Source organism: Kickxella alabastrina, assembly GCF_025024165.1.
Source record: "Kickxella alabastrina strain RSA 675 chromosome Unknown BX661scaffold_1, whole genome shotgun sequence".
Taxonomy (NCBI): Eukaryota; Fungi; Kickxellomycota; class Kickxellomycetes; order Kickxellales; family Kickxellaceae; genus Kickxella; species Kickxella alabastrina.
Window position 1 is genome coordinate 1,541,095 of NW_026251472.1, and position 22,517 is coordinate 1,563,611.

The following is a 22,517-nucleotide window of genomic DNA, read 5'->3' on the forward strand; positions in this document are numbered from 1 at the left end:
TGGCCAATATCTGCTTGAAAACACAGAAAAAAATACCCGTATATGCATATTGGCAAACATACATGCCGATATGTGAAATGATACATCTGTGTTCATGCACTTTTTTTGAATAGATGGCCACATACATCTGGGTTTTGAAATTGTTGTTATTCGCCGAGATCCCCCTGAACAAGGCAAAATCAAAGAAGCCACAATTTTCCGGCTTCTGCTCCTCCCCCCAAAAAAATGAATAACGAATGCATTTATAAATTCTCACTGCGGTATCCTATGCCAAATCGGAGATCACGTCAAAAAGAAACAAATTGAATGCAATATGAATCGACAAAACCCAAAACGCCTCTCTAAAGATGCAAATATTATCATCTCGGCCTATATTTCCAGGAACAAAAATATATTTTGAAACATTTAGATCATCCCCGTGCCAGCACTCGCCAGTTAAAATCTTTCCAAAATGCATGTCCACTACTGTCGGGAAGGGGTTTCGGTTTCATTATTTAATAGCAAGCAAAAGGCCTGGATTCAATGTATTCATTTAAAAAAAATAAAAACCCAGCAATTTTTAATCTCGTCATTATTGAAAAAAGCGATCATTATAATATAGTACTTTTTCTTTGATAATTAACTTTTAGACCCTCCCATCCTTTTACTTTTTAATACATAATTTTTCTATAGACGATGCCCTTGCATTCCGAAAGGATGGAAGAGCAGATCCAGCAACAAGAGCCTCATCATGATCATGAGCACTCACAACCATACTCATACTCACGCCATTTACACCAGCATCCAAAGGTTATATCTCCCGACCATGAGATTCCCATTCCAAATGCAGCAGACTACGAGATTCCCGAGGCTCACACATTTTACGACCCGATGACCTGGCCAATCTATGACTTTCGGTATGAGTATCGCGAGTACCTGGCCGAGTTCTGGGGCACATTTATTCTGGTTCTCTTTGGCGACGGCGTGGTTGCCACAGTAACCTTTAACACAGGAAATTCTCAATCATCCTACCTGGCCATCAGCTTTGGCTGGGCTATGGGCCTGACAATGGCGCTCTATGTTAGCATGGGTATTTCCGGCGGTCATCTCAATCCTGCGGTAACTTTTTCTAATGCCATATTTGGAAAATTCAGGTGGCACAAGGTCCCCGGATACATGCTAGCCCAGCTCTTCGGTGCATTCGTCGCCGCTGCCACACTTTATGGAATTTTCAAGGACCAGTTCGACGTGTTTGATGGCGGCAACCGCCAGCTTTTGGGGGAATTCGGTACCGGTGGAATCTGGTGCACATATGCCAAGGCCGGTAACGGCAAGTTCTTCTCTGTGTTCTCCGAGATTGTCAACACCGCTGTCCTGCTCTTTGTCATTTACGCGATTGGAGACGACAGAATGACCCCAGCCAGGGAACATCTCCCCATTGCCATTGGTCTGCTTGTGTTCGCTATCGGTAACTGCACAGGCTGGGTTACTGGTTATGCCATTAACCCGGCGCGTGATTTCGGGCCTCGTATATTCTCGACCATCCTATACGGCTCGGAGCCATTCACTGCTGGCGGCCACTATTTCTGGGTGCCCACTTTTATGCCTTTTGTTGGCGCCACTATCGGTATCTTTATATACCAGTTCTTCATTGTGCCTGAGGCCAGGAAGAAGAGAGATTGAGCCAATATTTTTTATTTACCTTAATACATTGTAATTCTAACTTATACAATAACACACATGAAATAGTAATAAACAATGATATTCAGCACTTTCAGATCCCCAGTCCTTTTTGATTTGATTAAATTTGAATTGAATTGGTGAAAGAACTCATTAGATCAAGTCGATATATATGAAAACTGCTATATTTTCAAAAGCAGCACTGCGATAATGAAGCAAGTGCTCAAATAGGTACGTGCCTTTATAATTTCAACAGAAAAGTGTGGCTTTTTAAATACAGTTCATTTATTTGAATTGACGCAATTGTAGCGCAATCCAAAGAAAAATTATTTCAAGGCTCTATCCTTGTTTTTTTGCTTTCAGTTCAATTTTCTTGACGTTGTAAGTTGCAAATACATCCTTCCTTGGAGGATTGAATGCTATCAAGGTGTGTTGACAAACCTAAGCCTCGCCAATTTTTGTTTGCACGACTCCGTTTTTTAGCTTGCATAAAATGGAAACAACCTCGCCTATGCAATTGTTTTCGGCAACCATCGCTTCTTTTTTTCCACTTTATTCCAGTGTTTGTTAAATTATAAAAAGGCATTGAACAGCAAGGGTAAAGGTTGCAGTGTTTGACTCTTGTGACCGACAGTTGCAGGCAGTTGCAGGTAGCGGCAACTAGCACTGTAAACTTTGTGTATACACATTATTGTGGCGTATTTTCCTTGGTTTTGCATTGCATTGCGTATGCAAAAATAAAAATAGTAAAATAAATGAAGCCCACACGCGCTATATTGACCGACCGCGTGGATTGTTTGTTTTTGTTTTTGATTTGCGAAATTGTTGTACAAAGACAATGCATCGTCACATGTTGTCGGGGATTATTTGAATGTTCAAAAGAGCATCGAGATATTTATGTTTTTTGTGTCCCTCAAAAGCTTCCTTCGGCCTATTAAAAGAGAGATTCGTGCGATTTTAAAGCAAACAACAGTATTTCTGTTGCTTCACTCTCTTTACAGCATTTCTATTTTTACTATTTAATTTTTTGTTGCTATTCCGGTATATTTTCAGGACAGGCTTTGCTGGCAGTGACAAACAATTGTTTTATGGATCTGCCCTTGCAGTTAAGGAGCACACGACATCGTATTAGCGCGCACAACTTAGACTTTATCTCGCCTTTTTCTTTCCATTATCACACTTTTCCTTCAAAATATTGTTAGAACTTATAGACAGGATACAGCGCCGATAATGTCCACATTAAGCATATTTCCAGAGTCTTTTAACAGGGTCGGCTTGCGACGCAGTATAAGGCGCCTTTTCCGCCGCACTAGCTCGCGCAAATTCAACAAGTGTAATGGACTCGGTCAGCACTGCCAGCACTGCGGCGCTCACTTTCTTCTGGATCTCACGTATGCTCGCCACATGGAAGAGTGTTCATAAAACAGAAGTATACACACACACGCCCCCCCCCCTCACCAAGGGGTGGGCACGAATTATTTTCACGTCTCATTGAAAAGACGAGGCCGATTTTACTCACAATTCGTACCTGTTCATCCACACCACTCTTATCACGCATTAATTATCACTTGTCATTCATCAGTTGCCATTCATCAGCTGCCATGCATTTTTCCATTGATTTATTATATTTTATACACATCTATTTATTATCCCCGTTTTTTTGCTAAATAAAATAAGGCCTACAATTGTAAAATGACGTCTATCGAATAAAAAACGCATGGCATACGCGCCGCTCCAATAAGAGCCGAAATGTCGGCTGTATTCAACCGCGATTTCCGCCACGGTTCCCCATTCCCTTGGGGTTCTCGTCCTTATAATCGTCCCACTCACGCTTCTTCAGCGTATCTGCATCGAGTGCCTCATGGTTGTTGTCGTCAATGTCCGGCTTTTCATCTGGCTCCTTGCCACCGCCACTGATTATATTCCCATTCTCCTGCTCCTGACTCAGGTATTCATCAATGGTCATGGTCGGCAAAGCCCAGTCCGGGCGGAATACTGAGTCCTTTATTCTTTGGCGGTCGTTGGTCAGCACAAACGGCCGTGTCGGTTGCCCCTTGCTGTTGAATATAGGCTGAGTCGACTTGCCAGTTTTCGGGTCGATCTGGCCGTACGACTGCGAGTCCAACCTCCACTCAACCTCCTTGCCTGCAGACAGATTTCCAGAGCCCTCCGTGTTGCCGCCACCGATTCTACGAGACTTCATCTCCTCCATCTGCTTGGCCATGTCAAACTCGCTATGCAAAATGTCAATGTCATCGATGACCTGGAATACCTTGAGCTCGATTAGCTTGACAGCATGGTCCCGCTCAGCCTCATCAATGTCCTCATCCTCCACGCCACCAGCCTCCTTGGAATCCCTCCCCGAAATCATGGCCTCCAGCTCGGCGATGGCCTGTTGCATTGCGCGCATGCGCTTGAACCGCTCGATCTTCTGCATCCTGCTTACCCCTGGATCGATAGGCTTGGGCTTAGGGCCGGCATCACTGCCATTGGACTCGAGTATGCGATCCATGTCTGCCGATTTGCTGACAATGCCGAGCGCCTGGGAAGTCGTCAAAAATGCCTTGTACTGGTCCAGGGCCTCCTCCAACACTGCAGTGCGGCCTTCAGGTGCGCTGAGCTTCTGCAGGGCCTCGCCGAGATACGCGTTGATCAGGATAAGCTTCAGCTCACTGGTCGAGTAGTCTTCAACTGTCTCGTTACTGCTAAACAGTGATAGGCGGCCTACTTGGCTGGAGCATGTGTACAAAAGTGTTACTAGGTCCTTGACCTGCTGCTGATACTCGACGCTGCTAGAGGCAAGTGGGGTGTTGTTGATGGCTTGAAGCTGGCGCTGTGCACGTGCAAAGTTGATACCCAGCGACGCGCCCTGAGTCTCTCCGTGCTCCATTCTTAAAATATTTAATAAGAGAAACGGTAGGGATGTGAATATTAATGTGTATATGAGGTTAGTTGACTATAATTGAGAAACAGAGTTGTGGGTATATGGATTGGTGTACATGCTAAAGTGCACTTAGTGACGTAATCGTATCCATCAAATTCGCAGGCTTACGGGGGGATCATCACATGATGGATGTAGAGTTCTTAAAGCTGCAAGAGTCGGCGCGCTCTTCCCCTTTTTGGGATCCAACATTGTAATAAGTATGCGTATCAGCTAGAAACTATACGGACAGAACCATTCCGCTTGATATTACTATTGGGTATTGTAACTAAATCTTGCACTCGATAGCACTACTGTTGGTAGCTACTCGCTGGCTAGAATATTTATTTTGGAAATAAAACCTTTCAGTAACCCCGATATTTGCACATTAGAATAGTTAAATGAAATTTGTTTTCGGACTTTGTCAACTTTAATAAAAATAGAGCGATTAAATATTATAACCGCGTCTATTATGCTTTTTTCGACAGTTATATTTTTATTTGCATCTGCCACGCCTTATTCCCCCACAAGGGTTACGCGCGTATATAAAGGGAGTTCACTGCCAAAATACGACATTGTTTTCCTCAAAACTTTAAATGATTTTAATTTGTTTGCTTTTTTATTTTTATTTTATTATTTCTCATCCCCAGATTATTTATTCCAACTAATTGGGATATATACTACTATTACCATTTTACTTGCTCACGCACTGTTTGTTTACGTTTCGCGTGCTTGGTTAATTAATATTTGGAGATTCTGATTCAAAAACAAATATCAAAAATTGTTGCGCTTACTGTTTAGCATTTATATATCTCTGTGATAACGGCTCCGGAGACGATTATACACAAATACAGCCCCCCCAACAAGATAAATACGTAACAATTCAGAAAAATGTCACTGAAACTTGTAGATTACCCTACTAGCGATGAAGACAGTAGCGATTGTGGCGATGAAAAGAGTGGTGAAAAGAGCGGTGGCGGCAAAAATAAACGCTGGCATTGCAGTGAGGATGAAGACGAAAACGCAGGTACCATTTCGTTCAATATTTGAGATGTTCAAACTTCAAAAAAAGCAGTTGAGACAGCCAAAAAGAAGTAACAACTGTATTGATTTTTCAAAATTTTCATTTAAACAATTTTGGAATATTCTTTAATTGATCTGTAGAAAGCAGCGGTTACAAGCGCCACTACAACGGCAAGGCGAAGTATGACGATGCTGGGCATGTTCAAGGCGGGTGGTCCGGGCACATCTATCTGAAAATTGACGAGTGCGAGCAGCTAGACAGCCTTGCCACGATGTGCATGGACAGCATTTGTGCACATCCAAACAACACAAAGGCGAACTCCAGCAATGATGAGGATGGCAAGGCGAGTGAAATTGCAGACCCTGCAATCGACTGTGATCATATAAAACGCATTGCCGAGCCGCACATCAGCTTGTCGCGGCCCTTTTACTTGCAAAAGCACCAAATTGCAGGGTTTGTCAAAGATCTAGAGACCAGCATATTGGGCTGCGAATCGTTTGCAGTGGGGTTCGGCCGAGTCAGCACATACGTCAACGAGCAGGGCGACCGGGGGTTTGTGTCTGCCGACGTTGACTCTGGCGCAGAGAGAATCAAGGCCGTACTTGATCGAGTGAACCCAGTGATGGGAAGACTTGGAAAGAGACAGTTTTTCGACAAACCGCGGTTCCACGCCAGCCTGTTGTCGGTCGATCTGGTGCAGATCTCCGGCAAAGATAGCGCACAGGCATGCAGCAAGGCGATGGATGCGGTTGGGAAAACGTTGGGGGCAGACATACAAGAAAAGGTCCTGCGCTTGGCAGCAACTCGGATTGACACGCTGGAGTGCATCTTTGGAGACAAGAAATTTAGTGTTGTGCTAAATTAAGCAATACTGGTAGAGTTTTGACGAAAATAAAGCTGAATGGGATTTACAATTCAAATGAGAAATTCTCTCTATGCTTGCGTTTTCGGGCAAATCAAACAGGCCATTTTGTTTGTTGTTTAGTTGTTTTTTGACCAGAAAAGATATTTGGAAAAGATATAAACGATTATTTTTAGCCATGCTTTTTAATACGCAAAGGACCATTGAACCAGAGGTAAGTTAATGGAATAATAACTAAAGGCTAAATGGTCCCCTACCATAGCCAACTGAATATCGGGACTGTTTTTTATTGGGCAAAACAAAAACGCAAAACGAAAATTAACATCGATATCAGCATCAGCATCTTCGGCATTGACATTGGCATCGCACAAAGGATGCAACAAAGAAACGCATGGCGCGATTTCTTGATTTAGCTGCATCGTCGTGATCATTTTTGCAAAGAGCGAAGAATATTGGGGAGCGAAGAGCGAAAAGAAGGGCAGCCCAAGAAAAGGAAAATAAAGCAGGGATGAAAGCTGGATAAGGCAAGCTTTGCAGATTAACACCAAAAGTACGTACAGCAAAAAAAGGGAAATACAAATAAAATAAACGCGCGTTTATCCATTTCCAGATGCAGCCGTTTAATTGGGCATCAGACCGCAGACCGTTGGGACCGGTCCGATTATTCTGGGCGAGTGGGTTGCCCCTCTGTACAGGCACTGCGAAAGAACCAGGCCGCATGGAGCCACATAGCTCAAGTGCAGGGAGCAGAGAGCAGAGAACAGAGAGTGGAGAGTGATGGTGCAGGTGCGTGTGGCAGCGCACAAAATATGAATGCTTTTAAGGCAGCTATGGCTGGCGTTGTTTCCGTTGTTTGTGGCCCGCCAGGCATAACGATATATTTTGAGCATTGGAGACTTGTGCTTATGCAGCTGACAGCCGGTGGCAGGCGACAGAGTGCTGGTATCAAGGCAGATTTATAATGCGCAGTACTGCTTTGCGCACGCGGGTTGATGTCGCCATTAAAGTGATCCGCTCGAGGCGTTTCAACCACCCCAACCACGGCTCACTTGACTCCATCCTGCAAGCCGATAGCCGGTCGATTGCCGTTGCTGCTGCCATCCACCGGAGCGCGCAGACGAAGTAGAATAGATAAAACGCCAATATCGGGCGAGAAGTAAATCAAAAATCACCAGCGCTCGATGCAAGGTTGCCCATAGGGTAGGCCTGGTGACCCCCCGGTAGAACCCATTGGGCGACTCCACCCCCCCCCTCCCTTCCCCCTCTCTTTTTTCTCGTTTTTTATTTTCTTGTGTGGCAAAACATTTGACACTGCAATGCGCGACAAAGGGGAAGGCCAAAACCAAAACAAAGAGGGAAAAGCAAAAATTACCTGAGCGATGTAGATTATTACTTTCCAGCTCTTGTTTGAGCCATAGACAGCAGCATTAAATAACAGCAATAGCGCGAGATGAACAGCATCCAAAATTGGCATTCGTTTCTTTCCAGCCTGGCTGCAAGCGGCAGCCATTATCCAGCCCGTACCCAAACACGCTGAAAAAACTGCAAAGAAAAAACATGCACCTGCGCCAGCCTCCACTCGATTTTTCACTCTTTAGTTGTAAGTGGCAGTCATGAACGACAAACAACGCAGCACCTATAAACAGGGGTTTACTTATGTTTTCCTATTCGTCTCGCGCAACAACGCAACAACAGGCGAACGGCGGGTTGGAAGCGGTCAGAAGCAGCAGGAAGCGCGTGTTTGCTGTTTATTTCTCGGCATCAGCAAATAATACAGCGATGCATTTAGGTCAAACAACCCCCTCCTCTAACGCCTACCCAACCCACCCCCTCCCCTCCCCACCTTGTTTGCTTGCTTGTATTTTTTCGTGTGCCGCTCGCTGAGCCGTATTTAACAGGTGGACATCCTTTTCCATTTTCTTTCTGCTTCTTACTTTCTATTCAACTTTTTTTTTTTTGCTGAGCAAAAAGTAATTTTATACTTCGTCTTTGTTGTTATATATTCTCTCTTCCTTTCTTTCACATTTATACATTTTTATCCTCTCTTTTTTTTGTTACAAGCGCCTATTTTTCTATTCTTGTAAACTTTACGCTGACAAGTTAACACCTACCCCCACATCTCAACACAACCTAATACTTTCCATTTTTCCACCTTTACAAAACATGTCCACCGTTGAGCAGACCAAGATTGTCGACCAGGTCGCCCCTGTTGTCGAGGCTGTTGCCGTTGAGGCCCCCGCCGCCGCCGAGGTTGCTGCCGCCATTGAGGAGGCTGCTGCCGTTGCTGAGGCTCCCGCTGCCGCTGCCGTCGTCGAGGCCCCCGCCGCTGTCGAGGAGGCCGCCGCTGCTCCCGCTGCTGTTGAGGAGGTTGCTGCCGAGGAGAAGCCCGCCACTGAGGAGGTCGCTGCTGCCACCACCGAGGGGGCTGTCGAGAAGACTGAGGAGGCCACCACCGATGCCGAGGAGGATAAGCCCAAGGATAGCGCCTTCAACAAGCTGAAGCGTCGCAGCACTGTCGTTAAGGCCAAGGCTGGCGGAGTTCTCAGCCGCCTCAAGAAATTGCTCGCCAGACCCGCCAAGGAGGCCAAGCCCGAGGAGGCCAAGGCCGAGGAGGTTGCCGCTGACGCTGCCGCCGCTCCCGCCGCCACTGAGGAGGCCGCCACATCCGAGGAGACCCCTAAGGCCGCCGAGTCTAACGACTCTGCCGTAGTTACCACTGAGAAGGTTGAGGAGGTTGCCAAGGTCGAGGAGGAGGCCCCCAAGGCCGTCGAGGTTACACCCGCGGTTGCTACTGCCTCCGCGTAAATGAAAAATATTGCTTCTTTTTCTTTGCGCTGCGCTTGTGTTTGCTAAATTGTTTTTACCTTTCAGATCTCATTTTCACATCTTTTTCAAAGTTTACCGTATAATAAGTAATTTTCCCATTCTACTCGTTCCCTTGCTCCCCTCCCCGCGCGCCCCATTTTTCGGACGGGAAAGTAGCAATTGGCAATGGCAGCAACTGTTTTCATAAGGTATTGTTAGTTTTGTTTGTTTCATCCCGCGCGTCCGGAATTACTGTTCAATTGCGCGGGATTGTTGGATTTTTTTGGAACCACTGAGCTGGATCCAATGTCCCGGCGTCTCAGTGTCTTAACTTGCGGCCAAATGATTTTTGTCTAAATTGAACGCTTTCACTAATATGGTGCTGCATGCAATCTGCAACATTGCGCCTGCTTTATGAAACTGTGCAGCTTGCAAAAAAATGAGCATGCGAGTCGAGGATTCAAAGCTGCATGAGCCCAAAAACAAAAACAAAAACAAAAACAAATTAAAGCAATACAAAACGACGTTTTCGATTCGCTTAATATGGTGTCACGCTTTGTTCGGATGACAGCTGCAAGGAAAATATGGAGACACAATCGGGTCAAAAAGACACATAGCGCGCGCGAACAACTACACTTTGTCCTTGAGAGCCTTTGGTATCTGCCCGCATGACCGCCAATTGTGTAAGCGTTGGCAGAAAAAACTATCGTCAGAGTCAAATGCCTACGCTTATCACAATTAATCCTAGTTATTTTTCCTTTGATACATCAAGTGGTAATTAAATCTCGGAACCCGAGCATGATTTGAAATTTTGGTTTGGTAATGCCAGTGTTTACATTTATTTATTTTCGTCTGATCCACATGTTTAGTTTTTTGTAGCCATTTAATTCATTTGAATGGTGTTATTGTTTTCTTTTATTATTTTGGGCTTTCTTTATAGCTTTTATTTTTGTTTGCAAATATATAGCGGGGGGACATTTCCGAGATTCCCATTCCATTGTTGTTGTTTTTATTGTCCACAGAAATTTAAATTAGTTATTTTTGGGCGCCTCTTATTTTTATTTGCTGTTCACTCTCTGTCATTATTTTTTTATTGTTTTGTGCACGCTGTGTTAATATTAATGTTAAAAGCTCTGTTTTGACAGTTCGTCGTGCATCAACTTTTTGCGCTGCTTTTGTTTGCCATGACTTGATCCCAGTATCGTACGTTGGCTCAAACTTCAATATTTTGCAAATTTTGCTTTCTGCTTTTGTGAATCGTAAGTTTTTAAAATATGCAAGCGCATTTGCGTTCACATATGATTGATTGTCCCGCAAGCAAGTGGGAAGGTTGTGCGAGCAATTTCTGTCGTCATCTAGGTAATTACAATGGTCTCTTTTCTTGTTTTATTTTTGTTCAGGGGAGAGTTGAATGCACTTGAAATGCATTTGGGCGCACAGCTTCCTTGCCCCCTTTCATTGGTTCGGTAAATATTTGTATTCGCATTTGAACTTGGCCGTGGCCGTTACGCTGCAATGCTTAGATGATCTGCCTCCACCGCCAAAAAGCCAGTGTAGCGCACGCGTAGATAATCATACAGCCCATGACCAGGAAGAAGTTCAGCGTGTCGTCTCGATCCTGCCCAGGGACCTTTAGATTGACGCCCAAAAAGCTTGAAACAATATTGATAGGCACAACAATGGTGCCCAGCATAGTCCATCGTTCGGTGGTAGAGTTGGAGTCAAACGTCGCGCGTGCCAGTTCCAAGGATATTTTGGCCAAGTAATTCGAGTGTGATCTCGACAGAACGGCTTCCGCGCGCGTGCATGAGCTGACAGCAGCCAAAAGGTGACCATGCACATCGCTCAAATACTGCGCGACTTCATCGGCTAGGTGGCCATGCGCAATGCCGGCGTGTAGTGGCAGCAGCTGTGCCAGTCTTTCGATGATGCTGAGCTTTGGCTGAGTGCACTGCCACGTTGCGAGAATTCTTCGGCGCTGCTCGCCCATCTGGCGCAGCATGTTTTCATGCTCCGTGTGCGAGAGAACCAAGACCAGCTCGTCAATCGCGTCCACCTGCTGCTCGATGACAAGAATCTCTGGCGACAGTTGATCTGTCACCTCATCGAGTATTGCGTATACAATGTAGAGCGGGAAATCAACGAGACCGGCGAGTGGAGCGTCCTTTGTGTATGCCGGCGCATCCTTCGCTTTCTCCGACGGCGTTGCCTCACTCTCTGCAATTTCCACCGCGCTTTGCATTGCCAACAAGCGCTTCAGCACCTGCGACACTACTAGCCTCTGGCTGCCACTGTGAAATGTCAGAATATAGTTATGCCTGACAACAATGCACACTTGGTTGCCGCTTGCGATTTCGTAATCCATTACTCTTGTGATCGGATCAACCAGCGGATTGGCGCAGCCAAGTCGGTTATAGCTGCAGCCACTGGCATTGCGCACATGTCGGTTGTGTCGTCCGTTCTGTGCAATGGCGCTGTAAACTATGAATGAGTAGTCGGCAAATGTGTCTATTTTGTCGCGCGGGCAGCTGAAAATAATGTCCTCGACAGTTAGCGGATGAAGCTCAAATATTTCGCCAATGTCAGTGATTTCCTGGGTGGTTGCTCCGGCTATATCCAACCAAAAACAGGTGCTACCACACATTTCTTTGCTGTTGATTGTATTTCCCGAACTGGGAGTGAGCACTGTGTCTATGAGGGAGTCGATTCCAAGAGCGCCGCAGACTGGCTCTACCAATGACGACGCAAACATGGCTCCAGTTTGGCCCGAGTAAAACATAAATTTGCCAGAGCCTGTGTGCTGGTCGTCTTTGCTCGTATGATGTAAATTGTTACTCGCAATGTTATTAGAATTGCCGCTCCCGCCAACGCTAGTATCAATGTCATTTCCAACGCCTAACCCAGTGCCAGCGCCGCCACTTATTCTGCTTCTGCTGCTGCCGCTGTTGCTGCTGCTGTTTTCGAGGCTTAGTTTGGCCGGGCCATCATCAGCACCATTCTGCGCTTGTTGATAATCCAAATGGTGCTCCAGCTCGCTGTCAATACCATTCATCCATAATATTGAGGAATCCCGCATTCGGTAAAGATCTGCAGGCTTGACAATCCCCAAATTGATCGGCTCAGCCGATGCATTGACATGTGTTTTTGAGGCCCCCGTTGAATTGGTCCCCGGCTGTTGTTTTATGTCCAGCATGGTCAGCACAGGATCGGTGTAATCCGTAATGGATCCCGATCCTAGTCTAGTTTTGCTGTTGTTTACAGAAGAGTTGTCAGAAAAACACTCAGGCAAAGGCGAACTGAAACGCTTGTTGGAACTGCCGGTCCCTGTGGCTGCAATGTTCTGCATCAGGCGACTGCTGCGGTTGTAATTACCGTTGCTGTTGCGAGTACCATTGAGAATTCTTTGAGACAAACCAGCTGCTGTAGGCAAAGAGTACACGCTGTTTGTAAAAGATGGGATTGCAGCGGGCACCTGGCTGTACATATCGTTAGTATTGCAATTGATGACTCTCTGGCCTCTGCCAATGCATGAGCTAAAGCTGGCGGTATCGACATAGTTGCTTGTCGAGTAGTGCATAGCCGAAGAAAACGGCATAGGCCAGCGGCGTGCAGCAATGTTGTCAAGTGAGAGCATATTGTAGTCATAAACTGATTCACTGGTATTCAATTGACGTCCATATATGCTTCTGTAAAGGTCGTTCTGATGGCGAGAGTTGCTTGTAGCTTGAAAAAATGTTGTCGTGTCTGATGGCACAGGCACAGGGCTTTTGTTTGGGCAAGCATCAGCTGACGCTGGCGTAGTATATTCTGACAATGGTGTTTGTCGATCTGATGTACACCATCCATTTACAATGTTCAGGGACGTATTGGTGTTTGAGATTTTGTGGCTTGGAGTTTCTCGTGATTCGATACAATCCTGGTTGTCCTGTTGTTGGCGCGTATCTGTCCCAGCAATGCTGATACGAACGCGGTGCGCTTTATTTGGTGCGTCTTGTGGACTTGAAAAGTATTCTTGCTCTTTATATATCGCGTGGAGATTGGAGCGGCGGCCGCAACTATTAGCAAAAAGCAAGCGCCTACGTCTCGACCTGGTAATTCCCATGGCTGCTATGGTTATTATTAATCAATATAGTTGGAATATTTAAAAATACAATTAAAAGTTCAAATATCAAAAGACAAAGGTCAGCACAGAGCTATGTCTCACCCATCACACGCAGTTGTTTTGTGTATGCCTCGATACAAATATATAAAAATACATTTTAGCATTTACTATCTACTGTGCAGTTATTAATTGCAAAGACTTTAAAGCGATATTGACATTAACTTTTATTTTCATACATCATCGTAGCACGCACAATAATTACTGCTGCTTCTGGTGTTGGAAACCAACCTATAATAGTAAGAATATCTAGATTAATTGCAGCCATATTACGCAAAATATGGTTTAAAAGGTAACTGGTCAGTTTATATACTTTATATACTTTTTTTGACGCTGGGATCATTTCTGGGAATTGACTAGACTTTAAAAATTAGGAAACCGCCAGATTGGATGCCAAAATTTCTAATCGGCTTATTGAAAACAATCGAGTCAACTGAATACGAAGGCATATCGGTCACAAGCCAATACGCGTGTCATGTGGAAGTATTGGAATCTGTGTGAACATAAAATATACACTTCGTCCTTCATTTGGAAAATTCAAAACTTCTAATTTTTAATTACCATTTCATATTTTGCCTTTTCCTTGGGTTGCGTTACAAGCCAGCAGAAAAGGGCAATTGTAAAACGATTCATTATGGCATTGATAGCCCCCATGTCTTTTTCATGCACAGTAAACGTCTTGCATCGATGCCTTTGTTCGTAAAGAAATGACTGATATCCGGCAATGTCCAAGGCAGATAGCAACATAATGTGTAATATAATTTTTACATGAAGTATGGCCATGTGGCATGGTGCATACGATCCATATATTTGCAAAAGCGAAATATGTTGTTGCTCAATCACTTCGACTGATTGTTTTTGTTTGCAAGTTCACACAAACCCTCCTCGCACAATGGCCTAGCATCATGTTACCAAGCCAGCGCAAATGACGCACAACCAATAAAGCAATTTGCAGCTAAGTGAAATGAAATGTGACATGACTTAGAATAATTCCAGTTTTTCTTGAAGGTCGCAATAAACGCCTGCGGTTATAAATAATCCGACAAGCCCGGCAATCAATCCCTCAGATGTAAAAAAGCAACCCCAACTTTGATTTTCAATTACTCATATTCCCATTTATCTCTCTCGCTTCTCTCTCATACTGACAAGCAAATCCAAGCAAATCCACGACTACTTCGACAAACATACAATGTACCCAAACGTACACACCGCTACTGCCCCTTCTTCCTCTTCCTCTTCTGCTGGTAAGAACCAGCTTCGTCTGCAATGCAAACAGGCCGACGAAGTGTGCCCCTGGTGCGACGTGAAGCTCGTCGGCAAAGAGACGATGGAGACCCACGAATGCCTTCAATTTTACATAGAAATGTAATCGATCTAGTCCAGTCCATCACTGCCGCAGGTGCTGGCTGACGAAATCTTAAGTCACGTAAGGAACAAATACTACGTGCACTTGCCATCATCGCAAGTATTGGGGAATGAACAAAATGAGGGAAGAAAGAGTAAAAATCGGGTTTAGGGTACTGAATGAATGCGAATTGTCTTTGAACGCTTTGAATAAATATATGCCCACACAGTCAACGCGGCTTTACGCTCTTTCTTCTCTTTCGGTTTTTTAAACCTCATTTTTTTTAAACTTTTTTCATGCCCAACGAATAAAAATCACTTTTTATAATAGCAGATGCCGTATATTCCGTTCTTCAGTCGGCTCAGCCTGACTGAATATCAGGGCATGATCATCGCCGCCCTGTTTTTCATTGTCGAAAAGCTTTTGCGCGTGTTTCTGCTCCTGTTTCCAGTCGGTGCAATCGTCAGCATTATGCCCGAATGGCTTCTGCTACGACTCCGTATTCCGCAGCTCGCAGGGACAAGCAAAGAAGCCGAGCGCGAGCTTTTGGATGACTTCAACTCGTTTGCCGAAATAATGGATTTCTGGAGCTACCCACACGAAGACTACCTGGTTGAGACGCATGATGGGTTCATTTTGGGCACTCACAGAATCACAGGGCCGCGCAAGCTGGCCAGTGCGCAGAACCAAGAGACTACGCCAGAGCACACTACCAATACCACTAATACTGCCGCTGCTACTGCTACTGCTTCCGAGAGCCATAAAAGGAGACCAGTGGTGCTATTTTGGCACGGGTTTATGCTCAGCTCCGAGTGCTTTGTGTGCCACCCCGACTGGATAAATATTCTGCCGTTCAGACTTGCAGAGGCAGGCTACGATGTATGGCTCGGTAACTCGCGCGGAAACAAGTACTCGTACAAGCACATGAAGTACGTTCCCGGCGACGAGCGTTTTTGGAACTTTTCCATCGACGAGATTGCAAACATTGACGTGCCCGCAACGATTGATTATATTCTGAATGAGACCGGGGCCAGCTCGCTGACATACATCGGATTCAGCCAAGGAACCACACAGATGTTTATGTCTCTATCGCGCAACAAGCAGCTCAATCAAAAAGTTGAACATTTCATTGCGCTGGCGCCCGCTTCGACGCCTCGCGGGTTCCACAACAGCATTGTGGACTACTTTATCAAGGCCACGCCACACATGCTATATCTTCTCTTTGGACGGCGTCGTGCTATGTCGCTCGTCTACTTTTGGATCAACCTATTGCCGCGCGATCTCTACGTCAGCGCCTTGGACTTTTGCGTGGGATTGCTATTTGGCTGGAAGATGCGCAATATGTCCCAGGAGACCAAATGTATTGCGTATTGGCACTTGTACTCATACACAAGCGTCAAGGCCATTGTGCACTGGATGCAGATCATACGATGCGGACAGCTTCAAATGTATGACGAGGACCCGCCCGTTTATCCATCAATATGGTCAAAATCTCCGTCAGCGGACGCCGATGCCGCAGCAATACAAGTTTATGGCAGACATGCGGAGGATCGGCACGCCGTACCAAAGGCCGGGCGGCGTCGCCAAGGGCAGTCTTCTGGGGCGCTCACACACTGGAACAACACGTACCCGCTGAAGAACATCACTACGCGGGTGTCTCTTTTTCACGGCGGAGCAGACTCTCTGTCCTCAGTTGACGCTCTGCTGGAAGAGCTCAATGTGTCGCTCAACGAGTCGCTGTGCTTCTCTCACTACGAGCATATGGATTTTCTGTGGGCTGACAGCGTCGGCACGCTGGTGATTCCAAAGGTGTTGGCCATTCTGGGCGTGCACGAAAGCGCGAGTATCCCATCGCCAGCAGCGCAATTGGTGTTTACCTGTACTGACAGCAAAATTCCCAATCCTTTTGTTGCTGAGAGCAGGGTTGGATCTGCATCCTCTGGATCTGCTTGTGACAATGCCGGTGGAGTGAGCGACTGCGAGGCCTTACCGTCACTAGAATCCTCATTTAAAAAGTCAACTGTGGTATCTCCGTTTCCCCTGCATACTCGGACTATGAACACGCTATCTCGACGCCGCATCGTCTTAATGCCAGGAGAATCGTCGTCCACAGCGCCAAAATAAAGTTAAATAAAGCTTATAATATACACGTGATTTCAGCCCTAAATCCACTTATATTTTCTGAGGTATATTAGTGATTTTGAGATTTTTTGGCGTGTAAAATTTTTTTCTGGGTGGTAGCCCGCAGCGACAATACATCCAACTTACTTGTAACCCCTTCAAAAATATTATATACAAAAATACGCAAATATGGATGCGCTAAGAGGCAAGCGTGTTAATCGCAATTCTTTGTTTGAACAAGACGACAGCAGCAGTAACAAGCGCAGAGGCGACGATGCTATGGACATTTCCGATGAGGACAACCAGCAGGACTTTGCCACATTTGAGCGGATGATGGAGGCGCGAGTAAAGGCACAGATGGGCGAGGACACAACCCCATCCACACTTGCCATCACCACCACAAACGACGATAAAGACGATTCTGCCGACTCGTCGGCTGAAGACAACAACACACCGGTGTTCAGGATGTTTGCTGGATCTGGACCCGTCAAGATCGAAACGGAGCCAATTGAGCCCGAGTATATCCAGACCAAGCGACCCGAGGTATCCATGGAGGAGTCTGACACGGAGGAGCACTGGAACGCATTGGCATCTGCTGCAATCGATGCGGATAAGATTAAGGAAATGGCCCAGATCCCCCTGCCAGCCATGCGGTATCCCAAGCGCATCATGCACATCAAGCTGGAAACCGAGTCTCCGGACACCAAGGCGTCGGGTGAAAAGAGTAAAGGCGAGAAGGGCACAAAGCAGACTAAGAACGGTGAGGACGGTGATCGGCGCAAGCCCAGGCGTCGCTCGGAGCCTTATAGGCGCGTTTTGTCGCCATATAATGGTGGAGTGATCAAGGCGAGGATGCTGGAGGATGTTATTCGCGAGGAGGAGAAGGCTGCCAGCGAGGCGTTGGCCCGGAGCCTTCGTAGCGGACGCGGTGGACGCGGCGGCAACAGAGGTGGGATGAGGGGAAGTGGAGGCCGCGGTCGTGGTCGTGGCCGCAGCTAAGATGATGTTCCATTCTGCACTGTGAGGTTCACGACTAAAACAAAGCAATGGAAGAATAATAGCAAATTAATAAATATAAATGTGTGACTGTTTTTTACACTTTTCTCTTTTTGCGAAATTTTGCCTTTTCTTTTGCCTGTTGTTCTTGCACTGGTTCGTATAAAATGATCAGGAAAGCCGAAGATCTGGTGTATAGGTATAAAAACATCTCATCGTAAAAGAAGTTATATTAGGACAAAAGCGACCCTTGCAAAAATGTAAAACAGACAAAAAAACTGGTGGCGAAAAAGATTACAGGTCATCGTCCTCCTCGGGCAGAGGCTGGGCGGCGGCCTCCATCATCTCGTTGTTGTACTGCTGCATCAGGGCAGCATCGACATTGACCTCTGGGGGGTGCAGGGCGGGGGCCTGGACAAAGTCGAGCTCGCTGTCACCAACAAGCTTGCGAGCGAGCCACAGGAAGGGCTTCTCAAAGTTGTAGTTGGACTTGGCCGAGATATCGTAGTACTGGAGGTTCTTCTTCCGGTGGAAGGTGATGGTCTTCGCCTTGACCTTGCGCTCCTTGATGTCAACCTTGTTGCCGCACAGAACAATGGGGATGTTCTCGCACACGCGGACGAGATCGCGATGCCAGTTGGGGACGTTCTTATAGGTAATGCGCGAGGTCACGTCGAACATGATAATACCGCACTGGCCGCTGATGTAGTAGCCGTCGCGGAGTCCACCGAACTTCTCCTGACCGGCGGTATCCCAGGTGTTGAAAACGAGGTTACCCTTGTTGGTGGTGAACATCAGGGGGTGGACCTCGACACCGATGGTGGCTACAAAAGGTAAAAGTATGTTTTGCACAAAAAGGTAAACAAATAATTAGCAAAGTGAAATATTGCAGTAAAAAATGCGGGTTGTCTCGGTAGTGTTTTATGTTTATGGGTGGTACTCTCCCAAATGTATCCACAAAACAAAACAAAAACTTACCGATGTAACGCTTCTCGAACTCGCCCGAGATATGGCGCTTGACAAAGGTGGTCTTTCCAGTTCCACCGTCACCGACGAGGACAAGCTTGAAAGTAGGAACTTCGGCCATTTTCTTTTATAAAATCGGGTTTTTTAGAGTATTCAATAAACTGAGCTACAAAAAAATAAAAGTACAACAATGACCAAAAGAAAAATATAAGCTTTGTTAGTAAGTAGAATATAAAGGTTTTCCAGGGATAATAAAATATATACCTATATATATATAGGTACAAGCCCAAGGGGAGCGGCGATGTATGTGTGTCGTTTCAAGAGAGGGTACGTGGCTGAAGAAGGGCCTTAAGAATAATTCACAATCCGAATTTCACAGCTCAGATTATAAAAATATAAACACGAAATTCACCAACTGGCTCCTTTCTTAGTCCCTTGTTTTTTTGCTGTTGAAAGAGAGTCGCGAATGTGCAGGTAAAATTTGATTTGCGAAGAATGAATAACAAGGATTCAGCTGCCCAAAAATAATAATAATTGGAAATTGAAAATAATTGAATTCTTACCTCTTAAAAGTGAAAATAAAAATATTAGAGACGCAAAACAAAAAAAAGGAAAGACAGACAAAAAAAATGGGGTGGTGTGGAAATAGTAAAAAAAAGATTAAACCTGAACCGCAAAGCAAAAAAAATTAGTGCACAAGTTGCCAAAGCGAGTGCAACACCTGTGTTCCAGTCGATTTTTTTCTTGTTCTTCAGAAAGAGTGCCAGCTTAAAAATAATGGATCCTCATCACCAACAAAAAAAAAACACACCCCCAACCGAAAAAAAAAGTTGGCACAAAATGGCTAGCCCGAAATTTTTTGATTGATAAATTAAATCAGCCTGATTAGAACCCAGAACCGATGCATGGAGATTGACGATGGCTGAAACGATGTCGTCATCAAATGGCATCCATTGACGGGTGGGTGCCACTGTTTCACACACATTCGATTAACACAACATGCGCAGTATTTTGTAAAACAGGCAGTGAATATAAAGTTTTATTTTATTAATCATTATAAGAAAAAAGTAAATGGCAGCAAGATAAAAAAGGACAAGTACAATTATGTGCAGTAGTTATATTTGCTTGACAAAATAAATGAATGAAAAAACTACATCCTGGTTCAACAATAACTCTGATATACTGACAATTAGTATCCTCACCTACTTTTTTTATATATACAATGGACTTTAACAACCTCAATGGCACTGGCATAGGCACTCCCTACCCGGCAGCAACTGATGTGGCCAAGGAAACTGGCACTACCAAATTCGGCGGCCACGAGCTCATCGACGATCCATCCAGCCCACACTATATTGGGCACGGCATTGCTCATAGAGACCCACAGACGGGCACGCCCATTCACCCAAGTATCCACATCCCGACCCGCGGCGAAACGCACCCAAGCGAATTCACCGTGTTAAAACTGAACGAGGCCGATTTGGTGACGGACGCTTCCAAGTTGGAGAGCAAGTTTGGAATAAACAAGGCCGGGAAGTACCATGCTAATTGGTTTAAGATGAAGAGCAGGATGAATGGGGTTTTGGCCAAGGTTATGCGGTCGGATAGTCATTTGGAGAAGTCGATGAAGCAGGGCGAGCTGGCCAAGCTTGAACTGAGCGCGCTTGAGGAGGAGAATGGCGGATACTCGTTTTCGAAGCATTAAAATCGAGAGACCAGGATGTCGTTGTGTGTATGTGTAGAGAGAAAATATATAATTGTGTGTGTGAGGGTGGAGGGAATAAGTCGAAAAGATTTTCAATGCGCTCATAAACAATTTCGCTTGTTCAGAATTTACATTTTTACAAAGTGCTTCGTCATCTCTTGCTTTCTTAATACACCCGTTTTTTCTCTATATATATTTTTTTTTTGCCCAACACACAACACATTATATGAAAAGGCCACAAGAAATGGCCAGGTCATTTGGCACACCCGTCTACGCGACTCTGGCAACCATACTGGGCCTGTGCATCCTTGTTTTTCTCTCCACGTACTCGGCCCCAACTGTCACCCGGCAGCAGCCCGGCAGCACCATCATCTACGACCCAACCGCACCAACATTCCACCTCTCCTCACAGGCACTCGACTCGAGCAAACTTCCCTTTGCCAACCACTCCACACTAGAGCCTTATCAAAGCTACCTACAACAGACGCTGGATTTTACTCACTTCCAATCGCTCTTCGACTCGGTCAACAATTTGTCTGGCGGAGGAATACTGCGGACGCGCGGCGAAGCCCATATCACGGTGATCAGTCCGCCGGAGTATGACATGGTGCTGAAGCCCGCCGGATTGACAATTGAGGAGATTGAGGGGATTGCGCTGAGAAGCAAAATACAGGCGGCAAGGATCGCTCCTGTGTGCTTGGGAAGATTCAAGGGCAGGTTAAAGGAGGAGGAGCAGGAGGGTGAGCTTTTGTTGTTTTCGTTGGTGGTCGCTGACGTGTATGGTGATCTGATGGCGATTCGCAGAGATGTGTTTAAGCTGTTTAGAGAGCGTGGAGGCCAAGGCGCGTTGTTTCAGCCGGAGGCGTTCTGGCCGCACGTCACCATCGGATACAACCAACGCGATCTCTTCGTCCAAGACGGCATCTACAAAGGATCCAATTATTGTTACGCTCCGGTCCGAGCTGTATAATATTTTCTTGCAATTTTTGTATTTTTGTCAAACAGTATATTTTTTCGTGACAATAAAAATTGTAAAAGATGGGGGTGGTAATGTGTGTGTTTGTGTGTAGGGAGAATACAGACTTATGACGAAATAGACATGGGTTCGGGGTTTGATGCGCGCTCGAGTTCAACACGGAGCTGCTTTGAAAAGTCATCCTCGAGATCATCGTCATCCCAGTTGTCGTCCCACAGAGTGACGTCCTCCTTGTCCTCGGCATCCTCGTTCCAGTCCTCGACATCAAACTCCTCAAACTCATCGTCCTCCTCAAGAGCACCAGCAAGAGTCAGTTTCTGCTGTGCTGCGGCGGGGTCGATGCTAGGTGTGGATTGGTCAGGCTTGGTATCCATCGCGGAGGAGTTCTGCTGTGCAGACATTGTGTTTTGTAAATAAAAGTAAGCAATAAAGGTAGAATAAATAAAGATGGATTGCAATATTGGTGAATGGGAAAAGGAAGGAAAGGGAGAGAAAAAAGTTGAATTGGTTTATGCGCACATGAGGGGATTATTTGTGTTATAGAGCGTAGAAAAAAGGCAGTGCGTAATCCTTTCTTCTTCGCCCTTCATCGCATTTGGATGATTCGACTCGAGACAAAATCGAGGGTCGTTGTCGGCTCGGAGGTTAGGGGGGGGGGGGGGGTTCTGATAAAAGTAAAACCTGTTTTTATTATTATTTTTGTGGACCGTTTCGTTGTTATCGGAAATTTTTTCCCTTTTTTTACTGTGGCGATTGGTGGCCATTCGAGACAATACAAAATAAAAATTTTGTTTTGAGCAAACCACGATAACACAGTGGGCGTGGAAAGAGGAGACGACAACAGGGTTTGGGGGTGGTAATATTTTTTTGAGACTTTATTTATCTGCCGCCCGTTGGTGAGAATGGAAAGTGATTTTGAGCTCGCTGTTGGAAAATGCAGAGAATAAAAAGACTCCCAGAGAACCTCTCAGCATTGTAT

At 45.6% G+C, this 22,517-nt stretch overlaps 12 protein-coding genes across 12 annotated transcripts; 7 read left to right on the forward strand and 5 right to left on the reverse strand.

Annotated features, from left to right (window-relative positions):
* Positions 1-870: 870 nt before the first annotated feature.
* Positions 871-1,662, forward strand: BX661DRAFT_192769 (aquaglyceroporin 9; the record flags this gene model as incomplete). Its single annotated transcript, XM_051537731.1, has 1 exon — positions 871-1,662. The coding sequence occupies one exon, from the start codon at positions 871-873 to the stop codon at positions 1,660-1,662; it is 792 nt and encodes a 263-aa protein (XP_051395400.1).
* A 1,631-nt stretch (positions 1,663-3,293) lies between these two features.
* BX661DRAFT_175947 (TAP42-like protein) lies at positions 3,294-4,634 on the reverse strand. Its single transcript, XM_051534219.1, has one exon. It carries the CDS (start codon positions 4,547-4,549, stop codon positions 3,422-3,424), a length of 1,128 nt encoding a protein of 375 aa, XP_051395401.1. The 5' UTR covers positions 4,550-4,634; the 3' UTR covers positions 3,294-3,421.
* A 545-nt stretch (positions 4,635-5,179) lies between these two features.
* Positions 5,180-6,515, forward strand: BX661DRAFT_9942 (uncharacterized protein). Its single transcript, XM_051539652.1, has 2 exons — positions 5,180-5,606; positions 5,744-6,515. The coding sequence occupies exons 1-2, from the start codon at positions 5,471-5,473 to the stop codon at positions 6,466-6,468; spliced, it is 861 nt and encodes a 286-aa protein (XP_051395402.1). The 5' UTR covers positions 5,180-5,470; the 3' UTR covers positions 6,469-6,515.
* A 177-nt stretch (positions 6,516-6,692) lies between these two features.
* BX661DRAFT_175949 (uncharacterized protein) lies at positions 6,693-7,685 on the reverse strand. Its single transcript, XM_051534220.1, has one exon. The coding sequence runs from the start codon at positions 7,183-7,185 to the stop codon at positions 6,802-6,804; it is 384 nt and encodes a 127-aa protein (XP_051395403.1). The 5' UTR covers positions 7,186-7,685; the 3' UTR covers positions 6,693-6,801.
* A 943-nt stretch (positions 7,686-8,628) lies between these two features.
* BX661DRAFT_168193 (uncharacterized protein) lies at positions 8,629-9,270 on the forward strand (the record flags this gene model as incomplete). Its single annotated transcript, XM_051533405.1, has 1 exon — positions 8,629-9,270. One exon carries the CDS (start codon positions 8,629-8,631, stop codon positions 9,268-9,270), a length of 642 nt encoding a protein of 213 aa, XP_051395404.1.
* Positions 9,271-10,307: 1,037 nt separating this feature from the next.
* Positions 10,308-13,441, reverse strand: BX661DRAFT_175952 (uncharacterized protein). Its single transcript, XM_051534221.1, has one exon. It carries the CDS (start codon positions 13,370-13,372, stop codon positions 10,790-10,792), a length of 2,583 nt encoding a protein of 860 aa, XP_051395405.1. The 5' UTR covers positions 13,373-13,441; the 3' UTR covers positions 10,308-10,789.
* Positions 13,442-15,021: 1,580 nt separating this feature from the next.
* BX661DRAFT_150118 (triacylglycerol lipase) lies at positions 15,022-16,598 on the forward strand (the record flags this gene model as incomplete). Its single annotated transcript, XM_051533229.1, has 2 exons — positions 15,022-16,241; positions 16,344-16,598. Coding segments are annotated over exons 1-2 (1,389 nt in total), but the record flags the coding sequence as incomplete, so codon positions are not given.
* A 486-nt stretch (positions 16,599-17,084) lies between these two features.
* Positions 17,085-17,894, forward strand: BX661DRAFT_168196 (uncharacterized protein; the record flags this gene model as incomplete). The annotated part of the gene is made up of 1 exon (XM_051533406.1): positions 17,085-17,894. The coding sequence occupies one exon, from the start codon at positions 17,085-17,087 to the stop codon at positions 17,892-17,894; it is 810 nt and encodes a 269-aa protein (XP_051395407.1).
* A 291-nt stretch (positions 17,895-18,185) lies between these two features.
* BX661DRAFT_195575 (GTP-binding nuclear protein GSP1/Ran) lies at positions 18,186-18,978 on the reverse strand (the record flags this gene model as incomplete). The annotated part of the gene is made up of 2 exons (XM_051537956.1): positions 18,186-18,715; positions 18,870-18,978. The coding sequence occupies 2 exons, from the start codon at positions 18,976-18,978 to the stop codon at positions 18,186-18,188; spliced, it is 639 nt and encodes a 212-aa protein (XP_051395408.1).
* A 1,101-nt stretch (positions 18,979-20,079) lies between these two features.
* BX661DRAFT_195576 (uncharacterized protein) lies at positions 20,080-20,562 on the forward strand (the record flags this gene model as incomplete). The annotated part of the gene is made up of 1 exon (XM_051537957.1): positions 20,080-20,562. One exon carries the CDS (start codon positions 20,080-20,082, stop codon positions 20,560-20,562), a length of 483 nt encoding a protein of 160 aa, XP_051395409.1.
* Positions 20,563-20,688: 126 nt separating this feature from the next.
* Positions 20,689-21,559, forward strand: BX661DRAFT_175960 (uncharacterized protein). The gene has a single exon (XM_051534222.1). It carries the CDS (start codon positions 20,789-20,791, stop codon positions 21,530-21,532), a length of 744 nt encoding a protein of 247 aa, XP_051395410.1. The 5' UTR covers positions 20,689-20,788; the 3' UTR covers positions 21,533-21,559.
* An 86-nt stretch (positions 21,560-21,645) lies between these two features.
* BX661DRAFT_195578 (uncharacterized protein) lies at positions 21,646-21,939 on the reverse strand (the record flags this gene model as incomplete). Its single annotated transcript, XM_051537958.1, has 2 exons — positions 21,646-21,774; positions 21,802-21,939. 2 exons carry the CDS (start codon positions 21,937-21,939, stop codon positions 21,646-21,648), a joined length of 267 nt encoding a protein of 88 aa, XP_051395411.1.
* Positions 21,940-22,517: the final 578 nt, after the last annotated feature.

What these genes read in the sequence shown, in the direction of transcription:
- BX661DRAFT_175952 (XM_051534221.1), bottom strand. Translation starts at nt 13,372, where the DNA reads ATGGGAATTACCAGGTCGAGACGTAGGCGCTTGCTTTTTGCTAATAGT.
- BX661DRAFT_9942 (XM_051539652.1), top strand. Translation starts at nt 5,471, where the DNA reads ATGTCACTGAAACTTGTAGATTACCCTACTAGCGATGAAGACAGTAGC. An exon ending in GGATGAAGACGAAAACGCAG is followed by an intron (nt 5,607 to 5,743) that starts GTACCATTTCGT and finishes ATTGATCTGTAG; the next exon opens with AAAGCAGCGGTTACAAGCGC.
- BX661DRAFT_175949 (XM_051534220.1), bottom strand. Translation starts at nt 7,185, where the DNA reads ATGCGGCCTGGTTCTTTCGCAGTGCCTGTACAGAGGGGCAACCCACTC.
- BX661DRAFT_175960 (XM_051534222.1), top strand. Translation starts at nt 20,789, where the DNA reads ATGAAAAGGCCACAAGAAATGGCCAGGTCATTTGGCACACCCGTCTAC.
- BX661DRAFT_175947 (XM_051534219.1), bottom strand. Translation starts at nt 4,549, where the DNA reads ATGGAGCACGGAGAGACTCAGGGCGCGTCGCTGGGTATCAACTTTGCA.